Here is a 20,750-nt window from a genome sequence, read left to right on the forward strand (position 1 = left end):
TGTTGTTAATAACAGTAATAGAGATTAAATTTTTCCCATGTATAAAGTGCATTTCTACAAGCACACTCTTTATGTTAAATACTGACATCTCAGATCATTCACTTAATAAACAAACATGCAAACTCGGGAAGCTCCTGCGGGCTGAACCTGGGAGGACGCCATTTAACAGCACATGCAGATAAATTGATTTTAACATTTGAGAGACCCTGATGACACACTTTATGAATATCCAGCTATAAAACAACAGGTGAAGTTACGTACACTTGGGAGAACAAGCAAACTCTATATAGACACTGAGCGGGCTAGCAATCAGACCTGAACTTATGGCATTGTGTTATAATAATAATAATAAATACATTTTACTTATATAGCACCTTTCTCGTGCTCAAAGTGCTTCACAAATATTCAAAAAAATACAACTGGAATAAAAGCAAGGATGACATTAATAACACGGGATGCAAGCTAATATAAAGTCAGCCATGACACAATCTGTATTATCACAGGTTGTAGCGGTGCTACTAGAATTTGAAACTGCAACTCCCTGCAGTCCCTGTAGTGGCTCTGATTGGTCTTCTGCTGAGGGTGCAGGGGCTGTTGGGGTCAAAGGAGGTCAGCGCGACTTTTAAAAAGGGGGCCGGTGACCAAAAGAAAAAGAGTTTTTTTTGTAATTTGCGTTTCAATTTCCTGTCTGTCTGCCTTCTTTTGGGTTACCTGTACTTATTCGTCCTGGATTGTTTCATGGTTGGGGTCTGGATTGTCTGCCGTCTGCCTGTGTACATTGCTCAGCAGCTGACGGAAAAGCTGAGCCTGCTGTAACTGGATTCTGAGAGACCTCAGTCAGTCAGGATTGGAAACATCTCTAGAACCACCACACTGAGCACTGGAGCCCCTCAAGGCTGTGTGCTCAGTCCATTACTGTTCACACTGCTGACTCCTGACTGTGCAGCAACGCACAGCTCTAGTCACATCATAAAATTTGCCGATGACATGACTGTGGTGGGTCTCATCAGCAACAACAATGAGTCAGCATACAGAGAGGAGGTGCAGCAGTTAACAGACTGGTATAAAGCCAATAACCTGTCTCTGAATGTAGACAAAAAAAGAAGATGACTGTTGACTTTAGGAAGACTAAGAGTGACCATCTGCCACTGAACATTGACAGCTCAATTGTGGAGGTCGTCAATAGCACCAAATTCCTGGGTGTCCACCTGGCAGAGAACCTCACCTGGTCCCACAACACCAGCTCTTTAGCCAAGAAAGCCCAGCAGCGGGTCTACTTCCTGCATAGGCTGAGGAAAGCCCATCTTCCACCAGCTACTCTAACAACATTCTACAGAGGAACCACAGAGAGCATCCTGAGCAACTGCATCACTGTCTGGTTTGGAAATTGCACAGTCAGGGATCACAAAGCCCTACAACAGATAGTGAAGACAGCTGAGAAGATCATTGGCGTCTCTCTTCTCTCCATCATGGACATTTACACCACACGCTGCATCCGCAAAATCACCAGCATTGTGAACGATCCAACACATCCCTCACATTCACTGTTTACACTCCTTCCATTGGGTAAAAGGTACCGAAGCATTCGGGGACTCACCACCAGAATGTGGAACAGTTTCTTCCCCCAAGCAGTCAGACTCCTGAACACTCATGGACCGGACTGATATCTGTGTTCTGTTCTGCAGTGATTGCACATTTGACTCACATGCACCTTGTAATATATTATGTGTTTTTATGTTATGTGTCATGGATTCTTCGTTGTCCTGTGTTTTATGTAGCACCATGGTCCTGGGGGAACGTTGTTTCATTTCACTGTATGCTGTACTACTGTATATGGATGAAATGACAATAAATACTCTTGACTTGACTTGACATTGAGGACTATAAGTGCATTTATGGTCATCCTGCGAGGAAAGGAGCACTCCTGAACCCGTCCACTCATCTTCACCAATCCACGAACTACTGGTAGGACTATCATTACATTCCCATTCAACATGCAGATCTCTGGACTATCTATCTTCATCATTACATTTCATCCGTTGCCATTTTTCATGGACTTTGCTGTGTGTGTTTCGTTGTATTTAATGTATAATCACTGTAAGGGGAACGGGGTTGGGATCATTGTTTTCATTATTAGTGTTAATACATTCTTTATTTGCTATTATATTTCCTCTGTTTGTGAGTGCGTGAAGGTCGGGCCAAGGCTGGGTGCGTCCCTGGAATCTCCACCATAAAAATAAATAAATCACCGTCTCCTCGACAGTGTGAATCTTAGCGGCACCGGACCACTACAAGGTGATGGTGAGTCAAGCTAAGTACCCCAAGGCCAAAGTGGGATTCATGTGGCTTCATGGCAAACTCCTGCAACCCTAAAAGAAGGTGGATGAGTGAAGGGATTCTTCTGACTTACCTGGGCTTCTCATTGGTAATCAGCACTTTGACTTTATTTAAAGCCTTTTTGGCCCCAGTGGCTGCAGCTGGCTTGCTGTGGACAGGACTGGAATACGGGCTGGAGATGTACACTTTCTTCCCACTGCTAAATGGTGCTTTGGATGGTGAGAAGTCAGAGATGAAGACAATGCCCTCACTGGTCAGCACTGAAGAGAGTAAGAAAAGTTAAGAGTTAAGTCTGAGCCCAGCTGGCACAGCATCGAATAATATAGCTTGTCATGAGAGAAGAACTGAAAGAGCTGTGAACAAAATAAACAGAAAGATAGAAAGATAGATACTTTATTAATCCCAATGGGAAATTCACATTCTTCAGCAGCAGCATACTGATACAATAATCCATCCATCCATTCATTTTCCAACCCGCTGAATCCGAACACAGGGTCACGGGGGTCTGCTGGAGCCAATCCCAGCCAACACAGGGCACAAGGCAGGAAACAATCCTGGGCAGGGTGCCAACCCACCGCAGGACACACACAAACACACCCACACACCAAGCACACACTAGGGCCAATTTAGAATCATCAATCCACCTAACCTGCATGTCTTTGGACTGTGGGAGGAAACCGGAGCGCCCGGAGGAAACCCACGCAGACACGGGGAGAACATGCAAACTCCACGCAGGGAGGACCCGGGAAGCGAACCCAGCTCTCCAGGTCTCCCAACTGCGAGGCAGCAGCGCTACCCACTGCGCCACCGTGCCACCCCTGATACAATAAATAATATTAAATTAAAGAATGATAATAATGCAGGTGAAAAACAGACAAACAAACAAAAAAGACAATGCAGTTGTGAAGGAGCACCCAGCTCCGATTTGGATTACGGCTGCTTTATACTTATTACTACTAAAATGTAGGAGGCCCACTGAAAATTCAATTACAACATGACGGGTGGGTTCTGTTCCTGTGTGTGATGTAAAGGGGAAGACTTTTCAACTAATTCATGTCGATAAGGCCCCCAGTCCTGGTGGAATTTCAGTGTGTACTTTGAAAACCTGCAGTGAGCAATTAGCAGAGGTTTTCAGTGCCTTCTGTGGTGTTTCACTGATTGAACCTTTGGTCTTAGCCTGCTTCAAAATGACAACAATTATTAAACTAACAAAAAAAAAAAACCAGAAATGCACTGTCTGAATGAACAGCCCAGTGGCACTCACAGCCACTGTCATGGAGTACTTGGAGAGACGGCCAACGGAACACAACATTCCACAGAGTCCTGATCACCTCCAGTTTGTACCAGTCCACAGACAATGCCATGTCCTTTGCACTTCATGCCATCATAATAAATAATAATTCATTACATTTATATAGCGCTTTTCTCAGTACTCAAAGCGCTATCCACACAGGGAGGAACCGGGAAGCGAACCCACAATCTTCCACAGTCTCCAAAATGCTATGCCAGAGTCATGTCAGTGCAGGGCCATCAATGGTGCCGGCTCTGCCCACCCTGCTGCCACTCAGATATTTCATCCACCTCGCCAGATTGCCACTCGGGCTTCTAAGGCCAACCAAGACAGCTGCCACTCAAGGATATAAATCTACATTGTCCCGCTCATAATTTATGTTACAGTATATGCAGTTATGACAAATCTAGTCTGAGATTTTCCCAGATAAAGACGACAGGCATTTTGAGGTCAAGTCATTCAGCTCACTAATCGTAGTGCCAGTGACTGGAGATGAGTTACAAGCTCATTGTCACCTGACAGTCAGCACATCACTGTTCTTTGCTCACAGACACAGGCACCATAAGTGACAGTTCAGGCTCTAAATGGAGAAATGGTCAGGGATGCCTGTATAAGTGTACTTAGCACTATGCAGGTTGCCCACTGTAGATACTAACGTATAAGTCGGGTCTTGAAACCCGAAAAATCGATTATAAAATCAGACCCCAACTTATATGTCTGTTCAAAAATGTGACACTTATTTTTTGTTTTTTACATCTTCTTGCCTCCTCCAATCTCACACCAATGTCTTAGGTGGATCAAATTTTGTTGAGGAAGTGCAGTTACTGCTATTTCAACGACGTTTAATTTAAAACCAGTTTCATATTTTCTTCTGATCAAAAGTTCCATCATACATAAGGGATTTGCTTTCTCCAGGTCCACAAAGATGCAATGCAACTCCTTCTGTCTTCTCTATACTTCTCCATCAACATCCTCAGAGCAAACATCACATCTGTGGTGCTCTTTCTTGGCATGAAACCATCCTGCTGCTCACTGATCATCACCTCACTTCTTAACCAAGCTTCCACTACTCTTTCCCATAACTTCATGCTGTGGCTCATCATTTTTTTCCCCCTGTAGTTAGTTACTGCAGTCCTGCATATCCCCCTTATTCTTAAATATCGGCCCACCAGTACACTTCTTCTCCACTCCTCAGGCATCCTCTCACTTTCCAAGATTCCATTACACAATCTGGTTAAAAACTCCACTGCTATCTCTCCTAAACACCTCCATGCTTCCACAGGTATGTCATCTGGACCAACGGCCCTTTCATTCTTCATCCTCTTCATTGATGTCCTTACTTCCTCCTTGCTAATCCGTTGCACTTCCTGATTCACTATCTCCACATCATCCAACCTCTTCTCTCTCTCGATCTCTTCATTCATCAGCCTCTCAAAGTACTCTTTCCATCTGCTCAGCACACTCTCCTCTCCTACGTTTCCATATTTATCATTTATCACCCTAACCTGCTGCACATCTTTCCCAGCTCGGCCCCTCTGTCTAGCCCACCGGTCCTTATCTCCCTCCTTAGTGTCCAACCTCTCATACAACTTTAGCTTTCGCCACCTCTCTCTTCACCTTGCACCTTATCTCCTTGTACTCTTGTCTACTTTCTGCATCTCTCTATCCCACTTCTTCTTTGCCATCCTCTTCCTCTGTATACTCTCCTGTATTTCCCCATTCCACCACCAGGTTTCCTTTTCCTCCTTCCTCTTTCCTGAAGTCATGCCAAACATCCTTCTTGCTGTCACCCTTATTACTTTTGCTGTAGTTTCCCACCTGTCTGGTGACTCTTCACTGCCACCCAGTGTCTGTCTCACCTCCTCCCTAAACTCAACCTTGCAGTCTTCCTATTTCAGCTTCCACCATTTGATCCTTGGCTCTGCCCTCACTCTCTTCCTCTTCTTGATCTCCATTCACATTTTTAGATTTTTTTTTCTCCAGCCTTCTGGAGTTTTTTTTTGTTTTTTCTGTCCTCCCTGGCCATCAGACCTTACTTTTATTCTATGTTAATTAGTGTTCTCTTATTTTATTTCTTACTTTGTCTTTTTTCTTTTTCTTCATCATGTAAAAGCACTTTGAGCTACATTATTTGTATGAAAATGTGCTATATAAATAAATGTTGTTGTTGTTCTCATCATCCTACAGACCACCATCCTATGCTGCTTAACTACACTTTCCCCTGCCACCACTTTGCAGTCTTCAATCTCCTTCAGATCACAAAAAGCTCCCAGCATGTATTCATAAAAACATTGGAATGCAAAAGAGCAACTGTGTGTGTGGGGGCATCAATGTGCCATACCCTGGACTGGCACACCATCTTAGCTGCCCCGCTAGAATTCACTCAGGCTGGCTGTATTTGGACTGAGCAGCTTTACACGATGGGGGGATGCGTATCTCATGCTTTTTTTTTGTCTCAGAAATTCATATACAAATTTCATACCCAATAATGTCTCCTCTAGCTATAAAAGACTAAAAAGAGTAACTAAAATTGCATGCCCAACACAGCCCTACATAACGACTGCCAGCTGGATTTCAAAACAAAGGCACTTTTACAAGTGCAGAGCCTCCTCAAGTTAATTCATGTCATTAATTAATATTAACTTTAAATATTAATATTAAAGAGGTTTGAACACGAAACATAAAACACTCTTACAAAGGCAGCAGGGTGACCAGCACGTCAACAACAACATTTATTCATTTAGCACATTTTCATACAAATAATGTAGCTCAAAGTGCTTTTACATAATGAAGAAAGAGAAAAAAGACAAAGTAAGAATTAAAATAAGAGAACAGTAATTAACATAGAACAGCAGTTCTCAACCTGTGGGCCGCGACCCCGTTGGGGGTCGAATGACGATTTGCCAGGGGTCGCCTAAGATCATTGGAAATATGGTTTTTGTCTATTCTAATGTGTAAAACTTGTTATTGTACAAATTTTTTCCATTGGTAGTTACTAGTTTTTTACTATAATTGTCATTCGAGGATTGATGTTGCAGACAATTGAATCAGAATAATTTCAAACGTTTTAATTGTCGTAACTTTATTATTTTTAACTGTTTACGTTACTGTACACAGTTTTACGTAACATCACGCCGTTGCAGGGATTTACGCATTTCGTGACGTAATTGAAATCACATCCGTTTCTGATTAGTAAAGCATAAATAAATGTTTTATAGTCCGTGTTATTGAAGCTATTGTTATAGAATATTTTCATTAGCAAACCAACCCATGACAATGGATCATATAGAGAAGAACGTTAAGAAAAGAAAATATAGTGACGATTTTTTACAATATAGTTTTACTTCAATAATTACAGCAGGAATTGAGAAACCACAATGCGTTATTTGTAATGAAGTTCTATCAACCAAATCTATGAAGCCGAACAAGCTGAAACATCATTTTGATAGCAAGCATCCGAGCTTTGCCGGCAAGGATACCAAGTATTTTAGAAGCAAAGCTGATAGAGTCAAGAAAGCCAGACTTGACACTGGCAGCAAGTACCACCAACAAAACGTAGCAGCTGTTGAAGCTTCATATTTGGTGGCTCTCAGACTCGCCAGAGCTATGAAACCTCACACCATTGCTGAAGATTTACTGTTGCCAGCGGCCAAAGACATTATTCGAGTTATGATCGGAGCCGAATTTGTTACGAAATTGAGTGCAATTTCCTTATCTAACGACACTGTCTGCAGAAGAATAGGTGACATGTCTGCTGATATTATTGATCAGGTAATCCAGGAAATGAAATCTGCTCCACTTCCAATATTCAGCTTGATGAATCTACAGGCGTTGCAAACTGTTCACAATTACTGGTTTATGTGAGGTATATTAATGATGGCGAATTTAAAGATGAGTTTCTTTTTTGGAAACCTCTTGAAACGACAACTACTGCATGTGATGTATTTGACACAATTGGTTCATTTCTGAAAGAGCATAAGATCTCTTGGGAAAAGGTTTGTGGTGTTTGCACAGATGGTGCTCCAGCTATGCTAGGATGTCGGTCTGGATTTCAACGTTTGGTACTGAATGAGTCACCAAAAGTCATCGGAACTCATCGGCAAACATTAGCAACGAAGACGCTGCCACAAGAGTTACAAGAAGTAATGAAAAGCGTTGTAAGTTCCGTCAATTTTGTAAAAGCGAGTGCTTTAAACGGTCGACTGTTTTCGAAACTTTGTAACGAGTTGGATGCGTCCAACAATGCTCTGCTATTTCACACTGAAGTGAGATGGTTGTCGAGAGGAAAAGTTTTAGAACGTGTTTTTGATCTTCCTGATAAACTAAAAACGTTTCTTAATCAGAAAGCAAGACCACAGTTCGAAGCACTTTTCAGCGATGAAAGTGAACTGCAGAAAATTGCTTACTTGGTGGACATATTTGCCATCTTGAATGAGTTAAATTTATCACTGCAAGGACCAAATGCAACATGCCTCGATTTGTCTGAAAAGATCCGATCATTCCAAATAAAACTTCAGCTTTGGCAAAAAAAAAAAATTGGATGAAAATAAAATTTACATATTGCCCACCTTATCTGCTTTCTTTGAGGAAAATGACATTGAACCTTTCAAAAGGATTACAATGATAATTTCTGTGAAAGAGCACTTGCACATGCTTGCGGATGAAATTTCATCGTACTTTCCAAATCTACCTGACACCCTGTTTGCACTTGCCAGAAGTACATTCACAGTCAAAGTTGAAGATGTTCCTGAGACAGCACAAGAGGAGTTCATTGAACTCATTAACAGCAATGCAGCGAGAAATGATTTATCTTCAATGTCAGTTACAAAATTCTGGATCAAGTGTTTGCAGTCATATCCTGCTCTGTCTGAGACTGTGTTGCGCCTTCTTCTTCCATTTCCAACAACATATCTTTGCGAAACAGGATTTTCCAGCTTGTTGGTTATCAAGTCTAAATACAGAAGTAGACTTGTTGCAGAAGATGATCTTCGTTGTGCTCTTGCAAAGACTGCCCCGAGAATTTCTGATCTGGTGAGAAAGAAGCAGCCTCAACCTTCGCACTGACGTTGGCTTTTACGCGTACTGTCCCAACAATTTTGTAGAAATGTAGTTTACTGTTGTTATATTAAGACTGTTACGCATGCTACGCCATGCTTTTCACATTTTCTCATAAGTATACAACATGAATACGGTGAATACAGTTCAATACACAATGAAGAAAAACAAATAAACGTAAGTCATAAAGACAAAGTTTAATTTATTTGTAATTAGAAATAAATATTTCACAATATATAATTACATATTGTTTTTGTTATTAATCAATACGCTTTAATTATGTTCAATTTGTAACAATGAAAATACATCCTGCATATCAGATATTTACCTTATGATTCATAACAGTAGCAAAATTACAGTTATGAAGTAGCAACGAAAATAATTTTACGGTTGGGGTCGCCAAAGCATGGGAAATTGTATTAAAGGGTCGCAGCACTAGAAAGGTTGAGAACCGCTGACATAGAATAAGGCCCGATGGTCAGGGCTGTCTTAACGCATGGGCATGCTGGGCAGTTGCCCGGGGCCACCATGCTAATCTCTGTATGTTGTGACTTGCTGAGTGGTTGTGTAGGTAGGGGGTGCCAGTGCACTGCTTTGCCCGGGGGGCCTATAATGCAGCAGCACGTCCACTATCCCGCCCATCAATGAGCACCATGTCCTCCCAGCTGAGCAGTTCTTGTGTCCAGACATACGGGGGCCACAGGCACATTGATAAGCCCATCATAGATTCATAGGCTCACAGTACCCTTCAGTTCATTTATGAACATAACAAGTTTGAAAAACGAGAGCACACCATTCACCCCAATTCTCACTCGTTTGTTTAGCTAATCGCCAAGCTGTCCCCACATGCCGTGCAGACCCTTCGTGAAGGTTGTCAGGGTTTCTGCTTCAACTTCACGTCCTGGTAGTGTTTGTTTTTCAGATTCCCATAACTCTTTGTGTTTCCTCGATGCTCTTCCCCTTAGTTTCCACTGGTGTCCACGAGTCACTGTTAACTTGAACAGCCATGAAGGTTACAAAGGCCTACCTAGCAGTGAAGCCACTTTCAGGAGGCGCAGGTGTTGGCGCACACAGCCTAATAAGCCATGACTTTTGCAAATGCCCAGGACTTGCTAAGAATGCAGATAAATATCGCTGCCCAGATCACCACCTTAGGCCACCACCCATCTCTTACAGCGTGGATCAGGAGGAAGAATACAATAAATAAATACAAACCTAAAAGTATTGTAAAGATGGCTACAAGGGCATGCTGTATAACAATGGGGCCAGTGGCTGCCTTTCCTGCTTTTGATGATAACACCAAGCAGGTCAATCTGGGTGGCGTTTATGAAGGTTAAGGGGTACACACCCATGACACTGGGGGGATCCAATCATGCAACTTGAGCTGCATGTGCTCCAGAAATGCCACCCACCCCCCTTCTCCTTGGCATGCTATGGACATTGAGAGGAAACTCGGCCCTCAAAGCCTAACAATACTGAATGAGCACTCTTTACATTGAGGGGCTCAGTGCATGTAACTCCAGTAATCCCCGCCGCTATGCTATAGGCACTGAGGGGTGCCATTTTAGTAACTCAAGGGGTGTACGATCTGGACACCAACAAGGTTGCTCCCACCCTCAGCCCATGAAGTCTAATAATACTGAATGCAGGCTCTGGACACTGGGGTGACATTGTGTCTTGTGTTTTTGCAAGTGACAAGTACCACACACATACGCATTGGCAATGACTTGCTTGTGGGGCGTCACACTTTTACACGGGACTCTCTTTATGTAACTCAAGTCTACGTGTGCCCTGGAAATTCCCCTCCCCAAACCAAACTGCCGCACTTTGGATACTGAGGGGGAGCCATTTTACTGAACGTGCAAATGGATGCCAAAGGGGGCCATTTATATAATTCAAGTGGCACGCGCTATGGAGCTTCGAGCTCACTATCCGGTCGTCACTCTGGACACCAAGGGGGTACCTCAAGGGGTTTGAGATTTGGATACCAAGGGGCCCCTCCCCTACCCCAGCCTGAGGCTCCATGTGGGCTTTGATTGGCACTGTTACAATTTACATGTGTAGAAGTCTCCGGCTTAACTGGAGATTTCACTGTTTTTTTAAATCCACCTTGGCCATCGGACTGACACTTAGAACTTAAAAAAGACAATTTAAGGACTCCACCTTTCTTAATGATCTACTTTTCTTATGTAAGTGTGCATTATTTATCTTTTATATACTACTAGCTGTACCCCGTGGCTACGCCCACATAGTAATGAAACAGGACAAACTTTAAAAATCAATACACGTTGGGACTGTGTCTGATCGTGTTCAGCTCTGATGGGAGAGCGTCCCCCGTGTGAGGAGAAAAGCACATGGCCGTGATATTTGTGCCAATCAGCAACTACCCTCTAAAACACACGTAGCTCTGATCTATCTCTCTTAAAAAACGTCAAACGTTACTCCTTAATAATTTCTAGACGATAATGTCTGCTGAACAAACAGGTACTGCTAGCTAAGCGGAGGCAAGGAGCATTCCAACACATGGCGAGACGCAGACCAACTCAAACAGAGGCTGGCAAGTGAATAGGTAGGAATCTCAGGCCATAGCCACTCTGTTGGATTCAGTACGGCTAGCGAACTCTGGTACTTAGCGCATTGACAGAAATCGCAAAATCAACTGGAAAGTTCAAGCAAATTCTAGAAAACAACCCGATCTACATTTGTTAAGTAATTCTCTCATGAAATGTGGACAGACATACAAACAGAATGTGCTTGGACCACGAAATTTTTAAAACTGTTTCTTAGTGAGCACCTATGAGTCGAGGGTAACCGACATTCCAAATTTCATGTCCCAAGTCCTCATGGTTTGGGAGATTTCATGATGAATATTTGGCTTATATATATATATAGACTGTCTCATCATTCTTATCAAAATGAAATTTGTGTTTCCTTGCGTGCGACTACCTTGATATGTCATCAAACACTATGAGCTCAAATGTGGCTGAAGTGTACAATTCCAGAGCCCCCCCACCCCCTTTCACAAAATAATGAGTAATGTGCGTCACTCGGGTTAAAAACTCCTGAGCCTGAAGCTTTACACTGAAATAATAGAAACAATATCAAGATGAACTTGTGCAAACACAGAATAATACAAATAATGCAAACAACAACCACATTTAAACTGCTGGACATTTTTCAATGAACACGTCTAACGAGCGCACTTTACAAGCTTTCTTTTGCAGGCCAAATGAATATTTAACTAGAGCAATAACTGAACTGCAAAGCAAAACTGCAACATTTTTATGCTAATGAAATTGTAAGCAATGAAGGAATTTGCGTTTTCCTGCACAGCTAAGAAAACAAACACATTAGAGTACAAAGTAAAAGAAAAAAACTGCAACACAGATGGATGACAGGGAAAGAATAATCAAATCAAGTAAAGGAAATAAATACAAAATACGGTAACATTTATGTGTGGTCTACTTCCAAATTCTTTATTATTTCTACGTAATACTCTGGAGCTGATCTTCTGTTTGCCACTCCTTTTCCAGGTGCCGCCACATTCTTTAAAGAGAGTGGAGTTTGTTCCTCTGACACTGACTTACTGCAAATGACAAGTCGTGATCTGCAATATCAGGCACAGGGCAGTAAAAAGGTGGCATTGCCCTCAACTGAATTGTCCTATCCCGTCATTTCTGAATGTCTGCTCACTTGCACTTGTGAACTCAGCCTAGCGTCCTAGTGTGTCCAGCAGGGGGCGCTAGCTCCCTTGTTGGAATGAGTTCTTTTGTAATTGCAGCGTGTTACACAACCCGAAACTATATAGATACGATATAAAAAGGCGATACCCCTCCCTTAGTGATACGGCGGTGAGAAATCACATAGGAGAAATAACTTAGCTTTCTTTAACTCTTTGAGGGCTGAATATTTTTTCCACTAAATGAAGTTTCTGAAAAGCAATGGTTTCACACAGAAATCAACATAAAACGTCTGTTGCTGCATGCTGTGGCTGCCAGTTTGCTAAGAATATGCGTCAGGCTTGCTGCCAGGCTGTCTTTGCGTGGCTGGGACAAAGTCACAGTGCATTGCAATCTGGTTTCTACCTCTTATCATTGTTAAGTGGCAGTCCTCCCTGGCGAATATTGTCAGTACAACGATTAGCTGGGGACCAATCAGCTGAAGCTGGAACCTTGCATTCGTTTTCAATCACTTGTATCAAAATCTGAGTCTGACGAGTCATCGTCCAGTTCAGAGATAATTCGTAAAACGTCCATGGAGTGTTTTGCTTTACATCAGCTAAAGCCCAAATTGCTCTTGGACTTCTCGACTCTTTCTCTGTCTTTTCCAAACCTCAAGTCCACAATCTTGGTGTTACCTTTGATAGTAACCTCTCTTCTGAGAAACAAGTAAATTCTGTAGTCAAGAGTTGCTTTTTCCAACTTTGTCTATTAGGTAAGATCAAGCCTTTTTTATCTTCTAGGGATCTTGAGATAGCTACTCATGCTTTTATTTTTTCTCGCCTCGAATACTGCATCTCGCTGTATTCTGGGATTAGCAAATCTCTGATACACTGGTTACAGCTGGTCCAAAATGCTGCCACTCGCTTTCTGGTTGGGGCAAGAAAGTATGACTCTGTTTCTTCTATTTTAGCTTCTTTACACTGGCTGCCTGTCAGTTTTCGAATTGATTTTAAAATCTTGTTGCTAGTTTTTAAATCTTTACATGGGCTCACTCCTGCCTATTTATCTGAACTGTGTGTTTTACATCAGCCATCTAGAGTGCTTAGGTCTTCTGGTCAGCTGTCTCTTGTTGTCCCTCGTACCAAGTGTACAACCAAGGGGGACAGACACGGCTTTTGCAGCTGCTGCTCCTCGCCTGTGGAACTCTTTACCTCATCATATAAAGGAGTCGTCTACAATTGAACTGTTTAAAACAAGATTAAACACTCATTTCTAGTCACTTGCATTCCGTGACCTTCAGTAATACTGATGGTTTCCTCTTTGTGATTATATAACATTACTTCTATTTATTATGTATTTTATTTTATGTTCATATATTGTATTTCTATTTATGTCTTATGTTAATTTGTTTTGTTTTCTTTTATTCTATTATTGTAAAGCACTTTGGCCACAGCATTACTATGTTGTTTTAAATGTGCTATATAAATAAATTGACATTGACATTACGCATTCGCTTTGATCTCTCACCAGATGTCAGTGCCATTTTTGCCATTGTTTGCACCTTGCTACTCACACTAGCACAGGAAATCTCGGTCAAACCAATTAATCCAACTTTCCTTTTAGCAACGAGAGTCCAACTAAAACATAATGGTTGGTTTTGTCACAGTTTACACTCAATTACCATCAACTCCTCCTTTTGACAAAAGTCGACATCAGCTCTAAAAGAGTTAATGACTGCTTACGTGGCATAACAGACGAAGGAAGCCATGACAAGAACCCAGTTCAGGAGTGGGGGCCCGATGTGTAGAGTCTGCCATTTTCGTCACTGCGTTGGAAGGATTTTCCAAATCGGATGATGTTATCTCCCATCCGCTGGTCGGTTTCAAAGGTGTGCCGGGCAATGTTCCAAGTCTTTATCCCTTTTCTCCATGTGCAGGCCCCCACTTTGGTGAATCCCTTCATTCCAAACAAGGCACAGAGGATAGAGTTTCATGCTGAGTTTGACACACAGAAATAGTATACAATGCCCATTTCGCAGTTGTCCGTCTTGTCCTCTAATGCATGCCTAGCAGTTCTAAATTATGACACCCTGTGCTAAATCTGGCTTTGTGTTAGCTGTGCATGTGAGGAGAAAGAAAAGTAGATTTATAAAATATTTGTACAGCGCACAGTGACATATTAAACATTGTCACACATGTGCGAGTAGGAGGACGCTGTATGGACCAAGCAAAGCGTAATTCAACACCAGGCCAGGGGGTGGCGGGGTACACTAAACCTTCTCCTGTTATCTCTACAGACCAGAGCTGATGACGTCACTTCCCGTTCCGGCACCCAAAAGAACATCACTTCCAGCGCACAGACTGACGTCAGCAGAACATCACTTCCAGTCTGATCCCTTAAAGCTGCCATCTTTGCAAACCCTCACCAGTTCTGTTTTGGACTCAGTCTTGTGAACATCTCTGTTCCTTTAAAAGCTTTTTTGCAGCCAGGGAAATTATACAGGTGGATGCCCCAAACCTTTTTGAGTGTGTCCAGTCTTGTCCTTTCACAACACATACACTTATCACACCTATTCATACAGACTGACTCGGATTTCAATCCCATATTTCACCATGGCAATCAATCAATAAATAAATGAATAAAGGAGCAGCTTTTGTAGATTTGGAGAAGTTTGCGGTGGCCCTTTTATCTGTGTTATTGTACCAGTGCTTACTTAGGAGTGGAGGATACGCGCTGCTTTCTAGAAGGTTGACGGTTCAAATCCCATTACTGCCAGAGGGGATCCTACTCCACTAGGCCCTTAAACTGAAAATAACTCCAGTGGTGCGCTCTGACCCCCAAATGTCATGCAATAAGATCATCTCCCCTCAGAATTAAAGTCAAACGTTTGCATGCACTTCAGGTTCATTTTTTTACAGCTCACTTTCTAAGCCGTCCACAGATTTTATCCTAACGAACTTTAATTTGGGCTCACCGCTGAAGACATCGACTTTTTTCTAACAATGTTCACAGACCCTCCCACGTATTTCACTTTCTACTGATGATATCACAATCCCAGTGGGTCACAAGTTTACAGACACTTTAGGAACGTTTGGCAGCTTTGCCTTTAAATTGTTTGGCATGAGGCAAACGTTTTGGGTCCACTTTCAATAGCTTCCAACAAGAAGTTGCTGCAATTTTGTCCCATTCCTCCTAACCAAACTGGTGTAACTGGTACAGGATTGTCGGCCACCTTGTTGGTCAGGGCTTTCTGATGGTTGCTCCAATACCTTGACTTTGTTGTCCTTAAGCCATTTTGCCATAATGTTGGAGGTCTGCTTGGGGTCCTTGTCCATTTGGAAGACCCGTTTGTGACTGAGCTTCAACTTTATGGCTGAGCTCTTGAGATGTTGCTGTCGTGTATCTCCATTTTCCTTCCTCATGATGCCATCTGTTTTGTCAAATGCATCAGTCCCTCCTGTAGCAAAGCAGCCCCCATAACATGATGTGCCCACCCACGTGCTTGACAGTTGGGGTGGCGTTCTTTGGCTTGCAGGCCTCAACTTTTTGCCTCCAAAGATAACGATGGTCGTTATGGCCAAACACTTCATCAGACCAGAGGACATTTCTGAAGAAGGTCTGATCTTCGTCCCCTTGTGTCATTGCGAACTGCAGTCTGACTTTTTATGGTGACTTTGAAGCAGGGGCTTCTTTCTGATGTCAATGTCAGACTGCTTTAACTGTGGATATCAATTCTTATCTGCCGGTGTCCTCCAGCATCTTCCCAAGGTCCTTTGCTGTTGTTCTTTGACTGATTTGCACTTTTTGTCCAAAGTCTGTTCTTTTCCAGGAGACAGAGTTCGTTTCCTTCCCAAGTGGTATGTGTGCTCCCATGGTGTTTATACTCTACGTATTATTGTTTGTACAGATGAACGTGGAACCTTCAGGCATTTGGAAATTGTTCTCAAGGATGAAGCAGATTTGTGGAGGTCCACCATTATTTTCTGAGGTCCTGGCTGATTTCCTTTGATTTTCCCCATTATGTCAAGCAGAGAGGCAGTGAGTTTGATGGTCGGCCTTAACACACATCCATATGTTGACTCCAATGAGGCTATCAGAAGCTAATGGTCTAATTGACTAAAAGCTTGACATTGATTTCTGGAAGTTTCTGAGCCCAGTTAACAAAGTGTATGGAAACTTGTGACCCACTGGAATTGAGATATGGTTAATAAAAAGTGAAATACTCTTGAGGTCTGTGGACATTGGTGGAAAAAATGACTTTTGCCCTGCCCAGTGTAGAAGTCTTAAACAATAAGCCAAATTTATATTCTGTTATTATAAAATCTGTGGAGGGCAAATGAAGTGAGTTTTAAAGAATTCACCCTCAGCGTATGGAAACTTCTGACCTAAACTGTATATCAAAAAAAAAAAAAAAAAATCTTCATTTCAAGTCTGTAGCGTGTTTATCTTGCACTGGCGAGCACTGACAAGAGGATGAGCCATGGGTGACGGAGCAGCACTGAAGAGTGTGGTAGGAGACATGGAGATGCCCTTTGAGGAGTTTCAAGTACTTTACCGAGCAAATCCGGAGGACAACAGAGCAAGTTAGTCAGGGTCATAAGTGGGCTTTCCAAGGTTCAGCATTCACTCTGAAACACTTTGGATTTTTTCTGTTTTCTGGATGGTGAATTTGGAGGACGTCAAATATATGACCAATTCTGAGCAGAGATGATTAATAGCATAAAGAAATATCAATTAACTAAATACAGAATCTGACTCATTTTATGATACCAAACTTTGATGTGGAGTATTCATTGCTACTGCACGGTTTATTGGGAACGAAAGTGAAAATGAAAGTATTTTGGGAAATTGCAACAGCTTTGTTTAAAATAAAACATCACTAACCCTTTCAAAATTTCACATGCCCCAAAACACTACAACGTTTACCCTGGCATTTGTCTTGGACAATAAAAACCATTTGTTTGAATGTACAGTCTGGCACAGACGCAACTTCAAAGTTGATGTGAACTGATGAGCAGAAGAAGCTGCACTGGGTGATCGGCCTACTCATGCAGTATTCCAGCTCCTAAGGACGCGCGGTGCAGTAGCAAGCACTGGGTTTGTCTGATTTGTGGCACTAAACCTATCTGGGGTAAGCAACATATTAACAAAAAAAAATCTTAATTTTTGGGTAGAATAACCCAGTAACAGACAACTCTGCATCCAGCCCTGCAAAGAGGTCCTCCAGCCTGGGGGTTGGTGGCAGGACTGGCACTCCAGCCACCTTAAAAAACTCCCACTGTTCCAGAGTGGTGCTGAGGTGTCACCCGCTGCGCATCGGGTCACAATCCATGTGGTTGCCCCAGCTCTGAAACTCACTACCATCTGAGTTTAGAAATATTGAATCATTCTCACTTTTCAAATCTAAACTTAAACCTCATTTGTTTAACACTGTTTTTCCTCTTTGACTAAAATTGCTCTGTCTTTTAAATTTTGTATTTTAGTTTTGTTTATAATGTGTGTTTTATCTATTGTTCGGTGTCCTTGAGTGTTTACAAAGGTGCCTACAAATAAATAAAATGTATTATTACTATTCATCGTGTGGTGAGTGTGGCAACGCGCTGTCTGCGCAAGCACCCTACCACTCCACCCCTTTGCTCACCTATCATTGGTCATTGTGAGAACGCTATTACCTGATTGGTGAAAACATATCCGAAACAAAATGGATTCATCCTCTAGCCAGGGCAAGGAGTTTTTTATTTTTGGGAAAAATTGCAACAAATACAGAGCAGCCATTGAATTTATTGATTTATTATTAATATGGTAATATTAGGCTTATCAGAGAGGCAAGGAGTATGAAAATGAGCTACGAGATTCAATGGCTGTTCTACATGACGTGAATGAGAATCCTATGACAGGGAATGATTCAGATTGAAAACACAGACAGACAGATAGATAGTTAGGTCCATAAATATTTGGACAGAGACAACTTTTTTCTAATTTTGGTTCTGTACATTACCACAATGAATTTTAAATGAAACAACTCGGATGCAGTTGAAGTGCAGACTTTCAGCTTTAATTCAGTGGGGTGAACAAAACGATTGCATAAAAATGTGAGGCAACTAAAACATTTTGTGAACACAATCCCTTCATTTCAGGGGCTCAAAAGTCATTGGACAAATGAAATAACTGGAAATCAAATGTTCATTTCTAATACTTGGTTGAAAACCCTTTGCTGGCAATGACAGCCTGAAGTCTTGAACTCCTGGACATCACCAGATGTTGGGTTTCCTCCTTTTAATGCTCTGCCAGGCCTTTACTGCAGCGGCTTTCAGTTGCTGTTTGTTTGTGGGCCTTTCTGTCTGAAGTTTAGTCTTCAACAAGTGAAATGCCTGCTCAGTTGGGTTAAGATCAGGTGACTGACTTGGCCATTCAAGAATTTTCCACTTCTTTGTTTTTATAAACTCCTGGGTTGCTTTGGCTGTATGTTTGGGGTCATTGTCCATCTGTATCATGAAACACCGCCCAATTAATTTGAACACCTCAGAATTCATTTGTCTGCTTCTGTCCTGTGTCACATCATCACTAAACACTAGTGTCCCAGTGCCACTGGCAGCCATCACACTGCCTCCCTCCACAGTGTCTTACAGATGATGTGTTATGCTTTGGATAATGACCTGTTCCACGCCTTCTCCATACTTTTTTCTTGCCATCATTCTGGTAGAGGTTGATCTTGGTTTCATCTGTCCAAAGAATGTTCTTCCAGAACTGTGCTGGCTTTTTTAGAGTTCTTTAGCAGCAAAGTCCAATCTCGCCTTTCTATTCTTGAGGCTTATGAGTGGCTTGCACCTTGCAGTGCACCCTCTGTATTTACTTTCATTCAGTCTTCTCTTTATGGTGGACTTGGATATCGATACACCCGCCTACCCCCTGCAGAGTGTTGTTCACTTGGTTGGCTGTTGTGAAGGGGTTTCTCTTCACCATGGAAATGATTCTGCGATCATCCACCACTGTTGTCTTCTATGGACATCCAGGTCTTTTTGCGTTGCTGACTTCACCAGTGCTTGCTTTCTTTCTCAGGATGTATCAAACTGTAGATTTTGACACTCGTAATATTGTAGCAATTTCTCAGATGGGTTTTTTCTGCTTTCGCAGCTTAAGGATGGCTTCTTTCACCTGCATGGAGAGCACCTTTGACTGCATGTTGTCTGTTCACAGCAAAATCTTCCACATGCAAGCACCACACCTCAAATCAACTCCAGGCCTTTAATCTGCTTCATTGATAATGACATAACGACGGACTAGACCACACCTGCCCATGAAATAGCCTTTGAGTCAATTGTCCAATTACTTTTGAGCCCCTGAAATGAAGGGATTGTGTTCACAAAATGCTTTAGTTGCCTCACATTTTTATGCAATTGTTTTGTTCACCCCACTGAATTAAAGCTGAAAGTTTGCACTTCAACTGCATCAGAGTTGTTTCATTTAAAATTCATTGTGGTAATGTACAGAACCAAAATGAGAAAAAAGTGGTCTCTGTCCAAATATTTATGGACCTAACTGTAGATAGATAGATAGATAGATAGATAGATAGATAGATAGATAGATAGATAGATAGATAGATAGATAGATAGATAGATAGATACTTTATTAATCCCAAGTGGAAATTCACATATTCCAGCAGCAGCATACTGATAAAAACCAATATTAAATTAAAGAGTGATAAAAATGCAGGTATAACAGACAATAACTCTGTATAATGTTAACATTTAAAGTGAGTAAGAATCATCTGCAGGTAATAATTCAAGTTGAGAATAAACTGAACGAGAATCAGTGGCTTTTTGTAGTAGGTAATAATTCTGTCTACACTCAAAAGAGTCAGCGAATGAAAGAATTGTTTGCCAGAAGGCATTCAGTTCAAGTATCAAGTCAGTGAGGATTGTGAATAATTTTCAGATAATGATTCAGTTTGAACTCACAGAATCAACGAACAGTATCTGCTGTCTGGGCTGGAGGGCATATGTGGAAGAATAATTTTAGGGTAACATAGCATTCAGGGTTAGTAAATATCAGAAACGAGATAAAGGTCAAGTGAATAACAAAATGTACACTGAAATACGAGAATTGGTTTAGGAAAATACGGAGATGGTCAAGTAAATAAAGAATGTACCAGAAGAAAGGTTGATGGAATACACAAAATGTACTAAAGTGCGACTAAGAAGTCAGCAGATGTCCTATAAACAACAAGAATGGACTGTTGTTATAGGCACAGACATTTCAAGGGTGGTGGCACAACTCAAAGGTATAAGAAGAACCAGAATATAATATAACAGACTTTTATTTTACATAAATCACTTGGGTGTAAACCAGTGAACCAACCAGAGTAAAATGTATGTATTGATTGACACTGGTTGAAAATTTAATGG

General features: G+C 41.7%; 1 protein-coding gene across 1 annotated transcript in view; it reads right to left on the minus strand.

Moving 5' to 3' along the window:
• The window catches only part of wdr11 (WD repeat domain 11), a 95,931-nt gene that overhangs the window by 42,967 nt on the left and 32,214 nt on the right, over positions 1-20,750 (minus strand). Inside the window, exon 5 of the mRNA XM_028825604.2 lies at positions 2,411-2,597. Within this exon, the coding sequence (XP_028681437.2) occupies positions 2,411-2,597 (187 nt within the window). The remainder of the gene's footprint in view (positions 1-2,410; positions 2,598-20,750) is intronic.

Source organism: Erpetoichthys calabaricus, chromosome 2 (assembly GCF_900747795.2).
Source record: "Erpetoichthys calabaricus chromosome 2, fErpCal1.3, whole genome shotgun sequence".
NCBI lineage: Eukaryota > Metazoa > Chordata > Cladistia > Polypteriformes > Polypteridae > Erpetoichthys > Erpetoichthys calabaricus.